Source organism: Salminus brasiliensis, chromosome 20, assembly GCF_030463535.1.
Source record: "Salminus brasiliensis chromosome 20, fSalBra1.hap2, whole genome shotgun sequence".
NCBI classification, from domain to species: Eukaryota; Metazoa; Chordata; class Actinopteri; order Characiformes; family Bryconidae; genus Salminus; species Salminus brasiliensis.
In genome coordinates this window covers 3729530-3747482 of record NC_132897.1, presented here as the reverse complement: position 1 = coordinate 3747482, position 17953 = coordinate 3729530, and the positions used below count along the sequence as shown (strand labels likewise).

The window sequence follows — 17953 nt, the reverse complement described above, 5'->3', positions numbered from 1 at the left end:
TGGGTGAATGTGCTGTGTGCGATGTGTGTGTGTGTGTGTGTGTGTGCATTAGCATTAGCCTCCACTCGGTTCTGAATGGGTTCTTCAGTGCTGGGTTAGAAACAGAGAAAGGCGAGGGTCGGTTCTCCTGCTGGTAAAACAGTGAGAACGTTTCAGCAAGAGTTTTATAAAGGGTCAGATATTATGGTCTGTTTCAATGCTCCACACTGCAAAAACCCCAACTCCTTTATTTACCTTGGCTTGAGGAAAGCAGATGGCGCTCTGAACACTGTGGTTAAAATAAAGACTTGGAACTGGATTAGGATTAAAATAGCCGGTACCCGATCCGTTAAAAATAGGCCTGGATCAGCCCTGATCACGTTCCACTGGATCGGATCGGGACAGCCCTAGTACACATTACCGTTAGCATTTAAGTTTCAAGCTGAGGAAAGACCAAGGATCTGACGAATACTTTTAATTAGTCGATTTTAATTTTCGCAAACATTTTTTAAATCAGGAACACCATTTCCCATCATTCCTGACACTTCTTACAGACCAATATAATAAAGCATCACAGGAATACTGGGGTGCACAAAAGTAAGTTTGTATCCATAGGAACAAGGTATGGAAAAAGCCTGTAATTAAACTTAGCATTTACAATGAAATCAAATCAAATTAAATCTGGATTTGTCTGTTTAATACTGTGAGAGCAGTGAAACAAAGGCAAGATGTGGCTCAGAGCGGCTGGGATCGACTCAAATACGCTATATGTTAACGGGCTGCTGTGATCCAGGTGATGGTGAAACTACACAGACCCCAGCCCTGTCCGGCTCCAGAAAAGGGGCATTTCACTCCAGTTTATTTTCCAGAAAGCTGCTCATAAAGCTTTGGGACGTAGTCGTCCCACTCAGCCTGGAAGCACGAGCCGGCCACAGGGGCGCCCAGGCCGTATTTGCTGCGGAAGCTGGCGATCTTGAACTTTCCACGTTTGTCTCCGGAGCGGTTGGTCAGGACAGATTCGGTGCAGTTCACAGAGCCCGGCTGCTCGTACACCAACCACAGATAACGGTGGAGGCCTGCGGAGTAAGACACAAATAGCCTTAAAGCTCGTTACGTTACATCCACCCGTCCTGGAGAGAGCCCCCCCCACATCTACCCGCCCTAGAGAGAGAGCCCCCCCATCTACCCGCCCTAGAGAGAGAGCCCCCCCATCTACCCGCCCTAGAGAGAGAGCCCCCCCCATCTACCCGCCCTGGAGAGAGCCCCCCATCTACCCGCCCTGGAGAGAGCCCCCCACCTACCCGCCCTGGAGAGAGCCCCACCTACCCGCCCTGGAGACAGCTCTCCACCTACCCGCCCTGGAGACAGCTCTCCACCTACCCGCCCTGGAGAGAGCGCCCCATCTACCCAGGCTGGAGAGAGCGCCCCATCTACCCGCCCTGGAGAGAGCCCCCCCATCTACCCGCCCTAGAGAGAGAGCCCCCCCATCTACCCGCCCTAGAGAGAGAGCCCCCCCATCTACCCGCCCTAGAGAGAGAGCCCCCCCATCTACCCGCCCTGGAGAGAGAGCGCCATCTACCCGCCCTGGAGAGAGAGCGCCATCTACCCGCCCTGGAGAGAGAGCGCCATCTACCCGCCCTGGAGACAGCTCCCCATCTACCCGCCCTGGAGAGAGCTCCCCATCTACCCGCCCTGGAGAGAGCTCCCCATCTACCCGCCCTGGAGAGAGAGCGCCATCTACCCGCCCTGGAGAGAGAGCGCCATCTACCCGCCCTGGAGAGAGCTCCCCATCTACCCGCCCTGGAGAGAGCTCCCCATCTACCCGCCCTGGAGACAGCTCTCCATCTACCCGCCCTGGAGACAGCTCTCCATCTACCCGCCCTGGAGAGAGCGCCCCATCTACCCGCCCTGGAGAGAGCTCCCCATCTACCCGCCCTGGAGAGAGCTCCCCATCTACCCGCCCTGGAGAGAGCTCCCCATCTACCCGCCCTGGAGAGAGCCCTATCTACCCGCCCTGGAGAGAGCCCTATCTACCCGCCCTGGAGAGAGCTCCCCATCTACCCGCCCTGGAGAGAGCTCCCCATCTACCCGCCCTGGAGAGAGCCCTATCTACCCGCCCTGGAGAGAGCTCCCCATCTACCCGCCCTGGAGAGAGCTCCCCATCTACCCGCCCTGGAGAGAGCCCTATCTACCCGCCCTGGAGAGAGCTCCCCATCTACCCGCCCTGGAGAGAGAGCTCCCCATCTACCCGCCCTGGAGAGAGCTCCCCATCTACCCGCCATGGGGAGAGAGCCCCATCTACCCGCCCTGGAGAGAGCTCCCCATCTACCCGCCCTAAAGAGAGCGCCATCTACCTGCCATGGGGAGAGAGCCCCATCTACCCGCCCTGGAGACAGCTCTCCATCTACCCGCCCTGGAGAGAGCCCTATCTACCCGCCCTGGAGAGAGCAAGACCAATTGTGCTCTCTATGGGCCTCAGCTGCATGACAGGGCCTTGATCCGCTGGACCCCTCGGGGCCCCTTCCACACTCTAGTCTTGGGATATCTTAGGCTTTTCTATCACCTGTTAAGCAACATGCCCTGATTTACTACCGGTAATTCAGCCCAGAGTCTGAACTTTGCTCTGATGGGTAGAAATTTAACCTCAATCATTAAACCACCTCCACCTTTCCCCTGATTTACTGACCTGAATCAGAAACAAGCAACATCTCTTACCAGTCCCGTTCGGGGGGCCAGCACCCACATAGTCGGACATCACACACCCGCTGGAGACGTTGTTCCCTTTCATATTAACGACGAGAAAGTGGTGCCACTCCCTGGAAGAACACAGAGTTAGTGAGTCAGTACGAATCCTCTAGCTGGCTCTGTTCATGGTAGCAGGCTGACCAATGACCGACGTTGGTCATTTTAACTGATTTCTTATACTAGACTAGGTGGAAACGCTGCTTTGGTGATGGACACCAGCCTACCGAAACTTGGGATCCTTCCTGCTGGGTGCGTCCGGATCGGTCATGGCCAGCGTGTACAGCTTATTGGGGTCACATCCCTCCCAGTCGATCAGCGTGGGCCGATTCTGCACCTGCAGATGACCTTCAGACAGTCAGCACTACTAGAAACTACAACACTGAGACAAAATACATGTCCATGCATTTAAAAAACATCATTTTTTAATGCAAAACAAACGCTTAGATACCTCCAGTACTCAATATCATCTGATTAATGAGCTCCAGAGAAACTCCAGAGGACCTCCTGAGGGTCAAGTCCTTAAAAAACAGCTTCATTGGTCAATGTTTGACTTTAGCCGAACAACCTGACCCGTTAAAGTCCAACTTCTGCTCTGACAGACGAAGGTCTAAGCGTTTCTACAAGCCTAGCCATAACATTAGAACCACTCCGATTGCCTAAGATCATGTAGGCCCGCCTCATTCCACCAAAAACAGGGCGGACGGCTTGAGGCAAGGGCTCCGCAGGACCTCTGAAGGTGTCCTGAAGTATCTGGACATAGTCTGACCCAGTCCTCTAGACATCAGATCCTTAGACCTGCTCCTTTTTCCACATGACACGTGACCTTAAAAGGTCTGTCGGTGGTTTTAATGTTATGGGTGATTGGTGTACATGCTCAGACAGAGCTATGTAGACACACGATGATGCAACCGAACTGTGCTGAATGGGACCACTGCAACTGTCCCGCGTGCACGAGCCCATTTTTAGCACCCCAGACCTCAGATCTCATATCGCGAGACCTGTTTACAAATGAGGTCAGCGTGGTGGGCGACCGGGGGGTGCAATTTACGTAAGATGGGCTTTTAGAAACAAATGCTTTTTTGGTCTTAAAGAGCTTCACACTGATCTGCAGTAGTCTAGTGTTTTCCATTCCACCTTAAATGGCGCAGTACTATCTGCTGCACCGTTTAAGGTGGAACGGGACGTTGAAATAATGAGCTGGCAAATAAAAAATGCAATAAAAATTCATGCATATTAAAAATGCAGATTAAAAAGTCATGCATTTACACGTTTATGCACATTTGCTCAGGCATCATGTTAAGCTCGTGCACGAATCTACTCTAACCTGAGTGGGTGTTACTACTTTCCCCAGCTCGTCGATCTCCAGCGAGCCGTATTTGACCGTAAGAGGCTTGGCCGGCTTCTCGTCCACCTCAGTGAGGGCTAAAGCCCCGCTCCACTGGTTGATGTCCACCGGCATGGTCACCTTTAGCCACAATGTCCAGCAGCTGAGCGCGTCCCGTCCGTCGAGCAGGGAGCTGAAGCAGAGCGCAGAGCGACGTCTCCCCCTAGCGATGTCAACACTGCTTTAAGCGGACCAATCAGCTTTCTCACAAGAATGCGGGATGATGGTGATTGGTCAGACCGGCTGTCAATACACAACGGCGCCGCCCACTGCAGCTCCCACGTTTTGACCACTAGAGGGCAGACGACAGCTGCGTGATTCAAGTGTGTTGTAATGGTTTTCTGTCGAGTACAAAATAAAAGTCCTTTAATATTTTTATTCACATATTTATTTTAATATTTAAAAATAATCAAATATACAGAAAAATACAGAATAAAATAGATATTATGGACAATATGTCCAGTATGCATCTCCTGAAATAATATATTGCTTTTGTTTTTATGAGGTCTTAACTATTTAAAATTATCTGCAAATGTTTAAATTGTATTAAATTAAAAATCATAGTTTTGTATTATGTATGAATAGAATGTGTTATAATACAGAAAATAAAGCTTATAGTATTTAAAATATAATTATTGTAGATACGATTCCATAGTTAATGTTTTTTCTTTTACATATTTTAATTTATTTAAACAATATTTAATATTTGTCCTTCTGTGTAATATATTCATATATATGTAAGTTCATATATATATATATATATATATATGAAACACAACATTTAAAATTTATTTTTGCACGTTTTAGCTTAATAGGTAGATTGGTAATTTACATAAGATTAAATATTTTGCATTTACACAAGTAACTATAGCTGTTTTATCATTTTAAAATGTTGTTTTTATTTAAATACATTATTCTTCTTAATTATATATATTTATTTTTATCTGTGATAAAATTAGTACTGTCATTTTCGTTTTTTGTAATTGAATAATAAATAAAAATAAATAATAATAAAATAAATAAGTTAAAAATGAATAACGTACAATTAATAGCTAATGTCCAAACTGTCAGACTATCGATTGGTGGGAGAAGGTTAGTAATGAAGGCAGGCAGCTCGACAGACACACGCCGGCTGCATGTGGTGCCAGAGGTCCTCCGGTACAGCAGCAATGGCTGCCTTCTACAGCAGACACAGGCTCAAGCACTGGTGCAGCTTTGGCTTTCAGCTCCCAAAGAGAAACCTCACAGGTAAAGGTGGTCTGCGGGCTTAAGGGGGGCTAAGGGGGTTAAGGGGGCTCCTCCACACTGAGATCTTAATGCTGCACGATCTGTGGAGGTTTACAGCTTTAGCACTTAGGCTTGAACCTTAGACTCATTCAATTCAGTGCAGTGCAGTAACATGTCCAAAAGTAAAGAGACGCCTAATGAGTCAATTCAGCTATACAGGCAGCACATAAATGGGTTAGAGGTGTATAGAGACCACCCCCCCCCCCCTCTCCTTCCTTCTGTGGGATGGTCTGACCTCCAGCCAGTACTTTGGGATTAGAGTACTTTGGGATTAGTAAGAGTGGTAGAACCGAACTGGACTTCAATGTCAGTACCAGTACCAGTATCAGAAAATCTAGATAAACTCTTCCCAGAAGACTAGAGGCTGTTCCTGCAGCACAGGGTGACACACTCCATGTGTATACCCTTGATTTCAGTAGACATGCTGGAAGAGCAGGTGTCTACAAACTTTTGGACATGCAGTTACAGCACCTGGCTGACCCTGGGGCTGGTTTGTAGCTGATGGTGTTTGTGCTTTTGCAGCAGGGAAGTTTGATTATGACCTCGTAGTGATTGGAGGCGGTTCTGGAGGACTGGCGTGCTCGAAGGAGGGTAAGTTGGTCATTATCAAGGCAGTGCGCTGTTATTATCCATACTGGCCATTATCCTGTAACACGGCCTTGAGTGTGTAGATATACCTGGAAAATGACGGATTTGACCATAATTGATGGCATAAAATTAATAGAATTTTGCAAGCTTTGAAATGTAAGTCAGATCTGAACTGATCTGTCTGGTGGTAATATTTAATTAAATTAAGGAATTTGTTTATAATGATATTATAGTACTTTTATTATTATTTCTTTTTTACATTTGTTCCCATATTTCCATCCCTAGTTTAGTCGGTCAGTTAACCAGCTCTCTCGTTAAGACCCCCAGTGCTCCCAGCACTATGAGGGGGAAGACACCCACACATGCTTCCTCTGATACATGTGCCGTTAGCCACTGATGCCTCATCACTGGGCAGCCGATGCCTTCCCCAGCTCTGGTCAGTGGGGAGTGATGTGGGGAGGCCAATTGTGCTCTCTCAGGCTCTGGCTGCTGATGGCAACAAGCAGCATGACCCCGTATTCGAACTACAGCAGTCCTCAGCCTTAGGCCGCTGAGCTATTCGGAGCAATACCTGACAATACCAACATTAGTGTTGGACACACACACACACACTAGTGATCCAACACACACAATGACAGTGAGTCAGCACAGTAGGCAACTCGGGGAGCAGAGAGGGTGAACGGCCTTGTTCAAGGGTGACCTCGCCCAACAGGGGCAGCTTGCCAAACCCGGGTATTGAACCCACAACCCTGTCATTAATTGGCCGGTGCTCTAACCGGTTTAAGTAGATGCTACTAAGCCTACTGTTCATAAGATTCGAGATTATTCGTCTGTTAGTGTTTCATATAAAACTGCATTAAAACGATAAAAAAATATGTCCAGTAGAAAATTTAAATATTCAAATGAACAGTATTTTGAATATTGTGGCTATCATGCAAAAAACAGATATCTCTGTATTTACCATTTTTAATAACTGACCAGTAGAAATGCTCCAAAATGACTAAAATCTTTTATTTTAATTTCATTATTCATCAAATTTCCCCCTTCTCCCAGTTTGGTAGTGCCAATTTACCCACCTGTTCAAAACTCTGCCTAATACTGGCAATGCAAAGCCAGCCAAAGCCCCTCTTCCCCAGCTCTGCTGCCCCAGCCAACAGCCAACAGAAGCCTCTGCTGGCCAACATTGCTTAAGAGTGATGAGGGGAGAGAGAGTGCCCTCTACCCACCCGGAGAGAGCACAGTTGTGCCAGTTGTGCTCACTCTGACTCCGGCTGCTGATGGCGAAGCAGCACGGCTTTAGATTCGAACTTGCGACCCATGCTAGCATTAGATGCATCAGACTGCTGAGCCACTCGGAGCCCCTGGAATAATGTTTTTATATATTTACGCGTGACAATATTGGAAATGTACATATAAATAATATTAAATGTGCTAATCCAGTCTTTTTTTCTTTTTTTTTCCTGTAGCGGCACAGTTGGGACAAAAGGTGGCTGTTCTGGACTATGTCGAACCTTCAGTGAGAGGTATTTCGACTGTTTGTTATCCTTTCTGTAACTTTAGAGGTGTGTGTGTGTGTGTGTGTGTGTGTGTGTGTGTGTGTGTGTGTGTGTGTGTGTGTGTGTGTGTGTTTGCAAGAGAGAAACACTAGCTAAAGTCTTTGCATTGCTTTCCTTTCAGGCACGAAATGGGGTCTTGGAGGCACGTGTGTGAACGTTGGCTGCATTCCCAAGAAGCTTATGCACCAGGCTGCTCTGCTGGGTTCTGCCATGAAGGACGCTAAGAAGTATGGCTGGCAGATCCCTGAGCCTGTGTCACATGACTGGTGGGTTTCAGTGACTCCCTGTTTTACTGAGCGAGCTTGTAGGAGATGGAGGTCAACGCCTGAGCTGTATGGGTATTGCATCCGTTTGCAGAGCTGTAACGTCCATGAATGGCCCCCCTACAGTTGGGGAGTGTAATTCACTTTAGAGCTTAGATCAGGCCTCAACAACTCCTCCCTGCAGTTAGGGTTAGTCCTTATGTGTGCTCATGCTCCTGATCTGAGCCTGAGGACAGACGTGTCCTTCATTCAGGCCTGTTTGTGTGTTGTAGGGCGACGATGGCTGAGGCAGTACAGAATTATGTGAGGTCGCTAAACTGGGGCCATAGGGTCCAGCTGCAGGACAGGTGAGTGAAGAGCTATACATGCATAATTTATTTGTCCCACCAAAACCTTGTATCTCCAAAATGGCAACTTTACAGGAGAAGGCCTTATAGGCATAATTGTCTATACTCTGAAATGCCTACATCGAACCTGTACACGCTGGCCATTTTAAAAGAGTGTATCCTGCTTTTGTTGGAGTGACTGTCTCTACTGATGATCACCACCAACACCCCAACTCATCCTAAAAGTATTAGATGGAGCTCCACCATCGTTATTCCTGAGAACACAGTTCTCCCACTGCTCCACAGCTCAATGCTGGGGGGCTCGAACCCCTCTATAGCCCACGCCTGGCATTAGTAGGCAGCATGGTGCCAATAGGTTCATGTTGGTTTATCTACTCCAGAGATAGTCCTATTCTATTGGCAGTACTTCTCTACAGGGACTAGACAAGCTGTGTATGTGTGCTTGTGCACATCTGGGTCAGCAGTAAGTGCAGCTTTAGTAGCTGACTACTATTGCTTCTTAGAAGGGGTGTCCACAAACATTTGGGTCATTGTGGGTCATGATGGGTCATTGTTGATGCGCTCCCTGTACACAGTACCCTCTCTGTGTGTGTGTTTGTGCAGGAAGGTGAAGTATCTGAACATGAAAGGCAGTCTGGTGGACGAGCACACTATCAGATGCGTGAATGCCAGGGGGAAGGAGGTAGCTACGCAGAGTGCACCAGCTTCGATAAAAATGCCACGGTTCCTCCCTAAAATTCATCGCTGTGAAGGACGTTAGCGGTGGAGCTGTGTTCTGATTGGTTCCCCTGCCTTTGTTTTCTGTCTGCAGATGACTGTGACGGCCAGGAACGTTGTGTTAGCTACTGGTGGACGGCCAAAGTACCCCACGCATGTGAGATTCTGTAGCAAGGCCTGTGTGTGTGTGTGGGTGTGTTGGTGTGTTTGTCTGACCTTGCTGGTAAAACTTCAGAACGAGCTTCTGATAATATTTCCTCCCTCTGTCTGTGAGGATGAGGCTTAACCTCTGTTTGATTACTGCTCAGTAAGCTCTCAGTGATAAAACGCATGGGACAAAAGTATTGGGACACACGTCTTGATCCTTGATTTCAGGTGTTTCATTCAGTCTCATTCAGCCGCAGGTGTATAAAATCAAGCCCCTAGCCACACAGTCAGCCTTTCTTCCACACATTAGTGAAAGAACAGGAGGTTCTGAAGAGCTCACTGAACTCCAGCGTGGTTCTGTATGTAATAGGAGACACCGCTGCACCAACAAGAAGAAATCAGCTGGTGAAATTTAGACCTTCTCTCCTAGATCTTCCTCCATCAGCTGTGAGTGGTGTTATTATTGAACAGTGGAAGTGTTTAGGAGGAACCACAGAGAGCAACTCGGCTACATAAAGTTACAGAGCGGGGTCAGGGCCGAGTGCTGAGCTCAGAGCATAGTGCAGAAAAGCCTCCAATAACTGCAGAGCTCCAGACCTGCTGCTGCTGTTAGAGCTGCAAAGGGGGACCAGCTCCATATTAATGCCTATGGGTTTAGAATGGGAGGTCAGAAAAGCTCCTGTAGGCGTAATGTGTAGGTGTCCCAATACTTTTGTGCATATGGTATGTGTGTTTAAACGCAGGGTACAAACAGAAACACATAATGGAATATTAATTAGACCATCACTGTTACACAAAACCCTCAAATTTTACAGGAGGATTTTAGAGCATTTCTATTGGTCCAGTTCTATTGGTCCATAAAATTGTGATATAATATAAAGACCAGCTGTCGGATTCCAAGTATGTCAAAACGTGGAAAAAAAAGAGCAAAAGTTCAGATACAAGGTCTTTGCGTGACCATCAGTAGCTAGTTATCATGGAGACAATTTACCATAGAACCAGATATTAAGTAGGTGTGGTGGACCATTATCACCTTAGCACTGTCTCTGGCATGGTACTTGTCGGGTGTGTGTGTGTGTGTGTGTGTGTGTGTGTGTGTGTGGGCTTTTAAACACATCAGGGTCACTGTTGGGTTCACAGTGGCTCCACCACCCAAAAATATCCACCCAAGAGAGGCTCTGTGGACAAAACCGACCATTGATGAAGAGCTAGAGCATAGGTGTTCATTCTGTGAGTTGGTTCCCCCTAGTGGAGTGTGGAGGAATTGATGAGGGGGACAAGATAACCATAGTAACCAACCATGTAATTTCCTAACTTCACAGTTTTGGTTAATTTTAATAATCACGTTTAATATTAATATGAGATCAGATCAGTTAACTGCCTTTCCAAGATGAGCCGCTTAAAGCAGCATTAGCTTAAACAGCTTCAGACTCATGTTGATGCTCCACTGACTGGAATAGGAGGGGTTGATTAGCTCCCTGCTTGTTAAGTGTTAATTACCACCTACGAACTGATTAGGAGCATGTGTAGTAGGTTAAGGTATTTAACACTTAAGTAATTGCTTGCAATTGTAATATTTATTAACTGTCTATTGTTAATATTATTATTATTATTGAGTAATCAATAAATTAATAACATTTAATATTAATAATGTTAACCATTTAAACAACATTAATTACATATTGGTTGCATAACAGTTACTAAATAATAAATAGTGGATTAATTAATAATGAATACTTCATTCATAATGGTGGATAAGTCATATTGGACACTGAATAATTCATAATGATAATGTGATGTGATTTGAAAAAATATTTTCTACATTAAAAAAAAAAAGAATTAATAGTGGATATTGAATAATCCCTTATGGTTACTAATTCCTAGATATAATTCATGATGGATTCTGCATAATTCATAGTGGTTCCTAAATAATTCTTAGTAGATATTGTATAATTCATAGTGGATGTTGATGGTGGATACTGAGTAATTCCTAGTAGATACTGTATAACTCATGACTGAGACTGAAAATTCATATCCGTTAATAATTCATAGTGGATACTGTATGATTCATAGTGGATAGAAAAAATGTTGGGAATGTGTAATGCATGTTTTTAAAATTCATATTAAAACTCCATTTGTTCAGTGTTAGTAGATTGTTACTTATAGCAGTCACTGAATAATTTATAGTGGATGTTGATAGTGGGCACTGAATAATTCATAGTGGGCACTGAATAATTCATAGTGGATGTTGATAGTGGACACTGAATAATTTCTAGTGGATACCAAATAATTCATAGTGGGCACTGAATAACTCATAGTGGATGTTGATGGTGGACACTGAATAATTCATAGTGGATGTAGGTAGTGCACACTGAATAATTCATAGTGGACACCAAATAATTCCTAGTAGGCACTGAATAACTTATAGTGGATGTTGATAGTTGATACCGAATAATTCATAGTGGATGTAGGTAGTGGATACTGAATAATTCATAGTGGATGTTGATAGTGGGCACTGAATAATTCATAGTGGATGTTGATAGTGGGCACTGAATAATTCATAGTGGGCACTGAATAATTCATAGTGGATGTAGGTAGTGGATACTGAATAACTCATAGTGGATGTTGATAGTGGATACTGAATAACTCATAGTGGATGTTGATAGTGGGCACTGAATAATTCATAGTGGATGTTGATAGTGGACACCAAATAATTCATAGTGGACACTGAATAACTCATAGTGGATGTTGATGGTGGACACTGAATAATTCATAGTGGATGTAGGTAGTGCACACTGAATAATTCATAGTGGACACCAAATAATTCCTAGTAGGCACTGAATAACTTATAGTGGATGTTGATAGTTGATACCGAATAATTCATAGTGGATGTAGGTAGTAGATACTGAATAACTCATAGTGGATGTTGATAGTGGGCACTGAATAATTCATAGTGGATGTTGATAGTGGACACCAAATAATTCATAGTGGACACTGAATAACTCATAGTGGACATTGATATTGGACACTGAATAATTCATAGTGGACACTGAATAATTCATTGTGGATGTTGATAGTGGACACTGAATAATTCATAGTGGACGTTGATAGTGCACACTGAATAACTCATAGTGGACGTTGATAGTGGACACTGAATAATTCATAGTGGACGTTGATAGTGCACACTGAATAACTCATAGTGGACGTTGATAGTGGACACTGAATAATTCATAGTGGACGTTGATAGTGGACACTGAATAATTCATAGTGGACGTTGATAGTGGACACTGAATAATTCATCGTGGATGTTGATAGTGCACACTGAATAATTCATTGTGGACGTTGATAGTGGACACTGAATAATTCATCGTGGATGTTGATAGTGGACACTGAATAATTCATTGTGGATGTTGATAGTGGACACTGAATAATTCATTGTGGACGTTGATAGTGGACACTGAATAATTCATTGTGGATGTAGGTAGTGCACACTGAATAACTCTGAGTAAGTAAAGTAAAGTGTTATTGCTGTTATTATAATGGTGATTGTCTTTATATTTGAACATTTGTCCATGTTGGGAAAGTTTGATCAGCTCAGTGAGCTGTAACTCTCCTGTGAGCTCTGACCTTGCCAGTGGTCTGTGTGCTGCTGGACAGACGAAGCACTGTGGGCAGGGAGGTGCTGAACCTGCTGTTCTGTGTTCCAGGTTCCGGGAGCGCTGGAGTTCGGCATCAGCAGTGATGATCTCTTCTGGCTTAAAGAGTCTCCAGGAAAAACGTGAGTGTGTGAGTGATGAGCTGATCCCTCACAATGTTCTAGATCAGCCCTTTCCATAATCTCCCACCTTCTGTTCTAATGTGTTGACGTCTGCCGCCTGTGTCCCGCCACGTCTCGCACGGGATGCAAATCTACGACTTTATCGTTTTGGTGGAATTCTGAGTAATGTTTAAAACTTGCTGCTAAAATAAATTGGTGGAGCGATTTATGCAGTAATGCAATACAACAATTATAATTTTAATATATGAATATAATATTAATTTTAATATAATATTAATATAAAACCATTAAACTTTATTAGAAGTTTTACTTGGCCCCAAACGAATCACATATTTTATTAAAGAGTACTCTAATCTGTTCCAACATATTTTATTATTATTATTATTATTATAATTATTATTATCATTAATAATAATAATAATAATAAAATATAATTGCTGTTCATGTTGTGCATTCAAATTGCTTAAAATGTTATCTTTTAAATAAATAATTAATAAATAATTGTAATAATAAGTAAAACCACTGAATAAAGTTTTATTAAAAAAATATTAATTTTAAAAATATATAATAATTTCTAAAATAATCTGAATTTGAGAAAACTAATAAGTAAGTAAAACATTGTAAGTAGGTGACCAGTACTACAATATTGGTAAATATTAATTATATAAAAATTCACGTATGTTTTTTTTTATCTTAGTAAATGATTTATTGAGGATTCTCAGAATATTGTGGTTTACTGAAAGCAGCCTCACCAGAGGAGTGGGAACCTTCAGCACTCTGTCCAGTCTTTCCACCGTATCCAGGCTGACAGAGCTGCAGACTCTCTTGAGACATTTCTGAATAGTTGAGGTTAGGGCTGTCCCTGTTGATTATAATAATCAATTAATAATTTAGTGATTAAAGCACTAATCAGAGTTTTAAGTGAAAGCTGACTGTTAGGAATAGACACAATCTTTGTAAGATGATGAATTATAAAATTTCTAAAGAAACAAAATTGGTGTTTATTATTGAATTGTATTGTATTTTATGACAACAATTAAAATTCACAATTAATTGTATCCTTAATTCAACAAACACATTGCTCTGAAACATTGCATATTAGTTGCATATCAGTTATTTTATAATTCATAACAGTTCCTAAATTGCTTAATTGCTAGTAGATGCTGTTTTATTAATAGTGATCTCTAAATAATTTGTAGTGGATACTGAAGAATTCCCATGAACTACTGAATAAATCATTGCTGTATAAATTTGCTATGGTTACTGAATAATTTATTGTTGATATTAAATAATCCATAGTGAGCGGGTACTGAATGGTTGATAGCGAGTACTAATTAATTCATAGCGGGGACTGAATAATTCATAGCGGGTACTGAATAATTCATAGCGGGTACTGAATAATTCATAGCGGGTACTGAATAATTCATAGCGGATACTGAATAAAATTATAGTGGGGAATGAATAATTCATAGCGGGTACTGAATAATTCATAGCGGGTACTGAATAATTCATAGCGGGTACTGAATAATTCATAGTGGGTACTGAATAATTCATAGCGGATACTGAATAAAATTATAGTGGGGAATTAATAATTCATAGCGGGGACTGAATAATTCATAGCGGGGACTGAATAATTCATAGCGGGGACTGAATAATTAATAGCGGGTACTGAATGGTTTATAGCGGGTACTGAATAGTTCATAGCGGGTACTGAATGGTTCATAGCGGGTACTGAATGGTTCATAGCGGGTACTGAATAGTTCATAGCGGGTACTGAATAATTCATAGCGGGTACTGAATAGTTCATAGCGAGTACTGAATAATTCATAGCGGATACTGAATGGTTCATAGCGAAACTGAATAATTCATAGCGGATACTGAATGTTTCACAGCGGATAGGAAATAATTTTTAGCGGGGACTGAATGGTTCATCCTAATAACTAACTAATGTAATCAATATTTGTACAACAGCAGCTCTCTCTTAAACCCTGAGTAAACTCACAGGCCTCACGCAGATTTTTTTTTTTTTACACAGACACACACACAGACACACACACAGACACACACGTATTTTTACGATGAGTGTTGAACGCGTTCCAGCTGTTTCCTCCTCCAGCTGCTGCTGTTGTGATGTGTTGTGGATGGGTTGTCAGGTGAGCAGCTGGAGGGTCAGCCAATCACCGGCTGACGGGGCATCGCTGAGTGACGGACAGAATTGTGGGTAGAGATTGGCACGCACATGAGGGCGAGAGAGGTGGAGGAGAGGTGTAGAGTATTTGGTAATGATATAATAAGTCCCTGTCGCTTCATGTTTCCATAGTAACCATCTAGTGCATTTATTGCTCTTTAAATATGCAATAATAAAAATAATGATTATTATTACTATTAGGAAGGTTAATAATAACAACCGCTGGATTCACATATGTCAAAAATTAAAAAAATAAAATAAAATGGAGATATGAGGTTCTTGCATGACTTCAACAATATGGAACCTGGCCAGTAGAGTGTTGCACCTCCTTGGGCAGTTCTCTTCAGTTCTTGATGGGCGTTGTGTCTGGGAACGTCCCCAGTTCAGATTCCCACTTAAGAGCAGGTCTGGGTGACGGCAGGCAGAGCGCAGGTAATGTGATCGGCCTCAGATGAGGGTGCGTGGAGATGCTCTGGTGCAGTAAGTGGAGAACACAGCGCTGACATCCTGTCCTTAATCCTCAGCTAAGACCAAACATGAAAGCATGCTGAGCGTAGATGGGTGTTGGTAGGTCTGCAGGGTGGTCTGTATGTAGGGGGGGGTGGGGGGGGGGGTGTGTAAAGGCTGTCGGATGCTGGCATCACTCAGCAGTGTGTAGTCTGGACTGAGACGCTAGCAGACTCTGGCTAGCGTGTACGTGGCGTTGCATTTGTGAAGATTAGCTACACCACCTGCAATTACCTTTCACTTCAACACCCTGACCACACACACGCTTGTACACACACACACACACACACACTCCTTCTCTTAAAAACCTTCCATTAGACCTTTTCTCTCCCTTTTTCTGGTCTGTACTAAGTCTTCTCCTTCAGTGCTCCTCTCCTCTAAAGCTGGAGACCACTCTCGGAGATGACGGGGTGTAATTTTGGGATTTGTTGAGGAATTAGCTTTATTGCTTTTGTGATGGCGGAGCTTCAGACTGCGGCCGAATCTGTTTACCTTGGATAAAGGAGGAGAAAAAGAGTGTACATTTATTGCCTGTATTTAAGTAAGCCGCCAAACACCGTCATTCTCCAGCACAATCCATCATTCGCCAGAAAAACAGCGTACAATAAATTGACAAAAGTATTGGGACACCTGCTCATGAATTTGGGGGGTAATTTTGGGGGGGGGGGGGGGGGTTATATGCTTTTGTTGGAGTAACTGGAGTCTCTATTGTCCAGAGAAGAAGGCTTTCTGCTAGGCTTTTTTGAAAAAACATTGCTGTGAAGATTTGATTGCATTCAGCAACAAAAGCATTAGTCAGGTCATGGATATTGGATGGATGATCACCGCCCCACCTCATCCCAAGCCGACTCCTCAACTCATCCTGAAAGTATTGGGTGGAGAGGATGGCCAGTTCTTCTACTGCTCCACAGCTCAATGCTGGGGGGCTTTATACCCCTTTATACCCCCTATAGCGCATGTCTGGCATTCGACAGCAAATGTTGGGGTATCTGCTCTAGAGAGCTCCATGTGTATGATAGTAGGCTGCAAGCAGAGGCCTTAAGGTGGGGGGTGTTTGGGGGGTCCTGTGTGATTCCATGCAATCCTGAACCCCTTATTTATTTTTTTATTTTATGTAAATTTAGCTTTTTAGACTTAGATCATTTTTTATCATCATACCTACAGAGGTTTTAGACTCTATTTTATAAGTATTTAATACTTTAGACCCGAACTAAGGTCTAACTACTGAACACTAAACACTGAGCTCTCTCTCTCTTTTCTTCCCTCAGGCTTGTGGTTGGAGCCAGCTGTATCCTTTAGTGCCACTAGTTCTAGCCTGTAGAGTTCAGGCGAAGCCCTGTTTATATGTTTCCTGATAATTAACATCGTGCAGGTGGTTTGGGATGGAGCGGGATTAGTGCACAGTATCAGGACATGACTACTTTTGCTGAGATGCAGGCCAGTACTGCCCTGTCCCCCATGTCTTTTCCTGAGCTGTGTTTCCCGAAGACGTGGGCTTGGAGTGTGCCGGATTTCTCACCGGCATCGGCCTGGACGCCACTGTGATGGTGCGCAGCATCGCCCTCCGGGGGTTTGATCAGGTATTGCACCAAAGGCTGTGTTTTCTGTGCTCTCACTCTTGCAGGGCACACATGCTGTCACAAAAACAGCATACAATAAATTGACAAAAGTATTGGGACACCTGCTCCTGAATTAAAAAAAAAAGAAATTCTATGACTAATGACTACTGGACTACTGTATACACACATACAGTTTACATATCCAATGATGAGCCATAACATTAATACCACCTACCTCCTAGTTTCTAGAATTCCAGACTATATCCATCTGTTCCTCAGCAGACTCTGTTATCAGCCTCCTTTCACCCTGTTTGTTCTTCAAAGCACAAGACCCCACAGGACTGACCACCACAGAGCAGACTGTAGTATTTCTTGGGTGGTGGGTCGTCATTCTCAGCACTGCAGTGACACATGCTGTCACAAAAACAGCATACAATAAATTGACAAAAGTATTGGGACACCTGCTCCTGAATTAAAAAAAAAAAAATTCTAAAGGGGGACAGGTTTATATGCTTCTGTTGGTGTAACGGTCTCCTTTGTCCATTGCTATGAGGCTTTGATTGCATTCAGCAGCAAGAGCGTTAGTCAGATCGTGGATACACATTGGATGGATGGATGATCACCACCCCACCTCATCCCAAGCCAAATCCTCAACTCATCCCGAAAGTATTGGGTGGAGAGGATGGCCTGGGGTCATTGACTTTGGGGGGGGGGTTTGGTCCATATGAGAGCAGTTGTAGACAAACACAAATGGAGAGTCTTCTACACACTATGTTACTCTCACTAGTGAGTCACACCTGCCAGCGCTCTGCGGGATGTCAAAAACAGGATGTCAGACCTGGCCTGACTTGTTTTATTGCCTTGTTTTTGATTCCTAAATTACAAACTAATGATTTGACTCCTGTCTT

The 17953-nt window shown here is 43.7% G+C and overlaps 2 protein-coding genes across 2 annotated transcripts in view; one reads left to right on the top strand and one right to left on the bottom strand.

The window, feature by feature from the left end:
• Positions 1-448: 448 nt before the first annotated feature.
• pebp1 (phosphatidylethanolamine binding protein 1) lies at positions 449-4263 on the bottom strand. The gene is made up of 4 exons (XM_072664637.1): positions 4049-4263; positions 2949-3058; positions 2695-2795; positions 449-1055 (listed from the first exon to the last, which is right to left on the bottom strand). The coding sequence occupies exons 1-4, from the start codon at positions 4181-4183 to the stop codon at positions 838-840; spliced, it is 564 nt and encodes a 187-aa protein (XP_072520738.1). The 5' UTR covers positions 4184-4263; the 3' UTR covers positions 449-837.
• Positions 4264-5277: 1014 nt separating this feature from the next.
• The window catches only part of txnrd2.2 (thioredoxin reductase 2, tandem duplicate 2), a 35123-nt gene continuing 22447 nt past the window's right edge, over positions 5278-17953 (top strand). The window contains exons 1-10 of the mRNA XM_072664619.1: positions 5278-5356; positions 5918-5986; positions 7450-7506; positions 7661-7805; positions 8075-8149; positions 8753-8831; positions 8961-9023; positions 12721-12791; positions 16755-16774; positions 16975-17066. Coding sequence (XP_072520720.1) covers positions 5278-5356; positions 5918-5986; positions 7450-7506; positions 7661-7805; positions 8075-8149; positions 8753-8831; positions 8961-9023; positions 12721-12791; positions 16755-16774; positions 16975-17066 — 750 coding nt within the window. The remainder of the gene's footprint in view (positions 5357-5917; positions 5987-7449; positions 7507-7660; positions 7806-8074; positions 8150-8752; positions 8832-8960; positions 9024-12720; positions 12792-16754; positions 16775-16974; positions 17067-17953) is intronic.

Excerpts from the sequence above, each read along its gene's own strand:
- pebp1 (XM_072664637.1), bottom strand. The coding sequence starts at position 4,183 with ATGCCGGTGGACATCAACCAGTGGAGCGGGGCTTTAGCCCTCACTGAG. Across the intron at positions 2,796-2,948 it reads AGGAAGGATCCCAAGTTTCG|GGAGTGGCACCACTTTCTCG; the intron begins GTAGGCTGGTGT and ends GTGTTCTTCCAG. Across the intron at positions 1,056-2,694 it reads TGGCCCCCCGAACGGGACTG|GCCTCCACCGTTATCTGTGG; the intron begins GTAAGAGATGTT and ends CTTACTCCGCAG.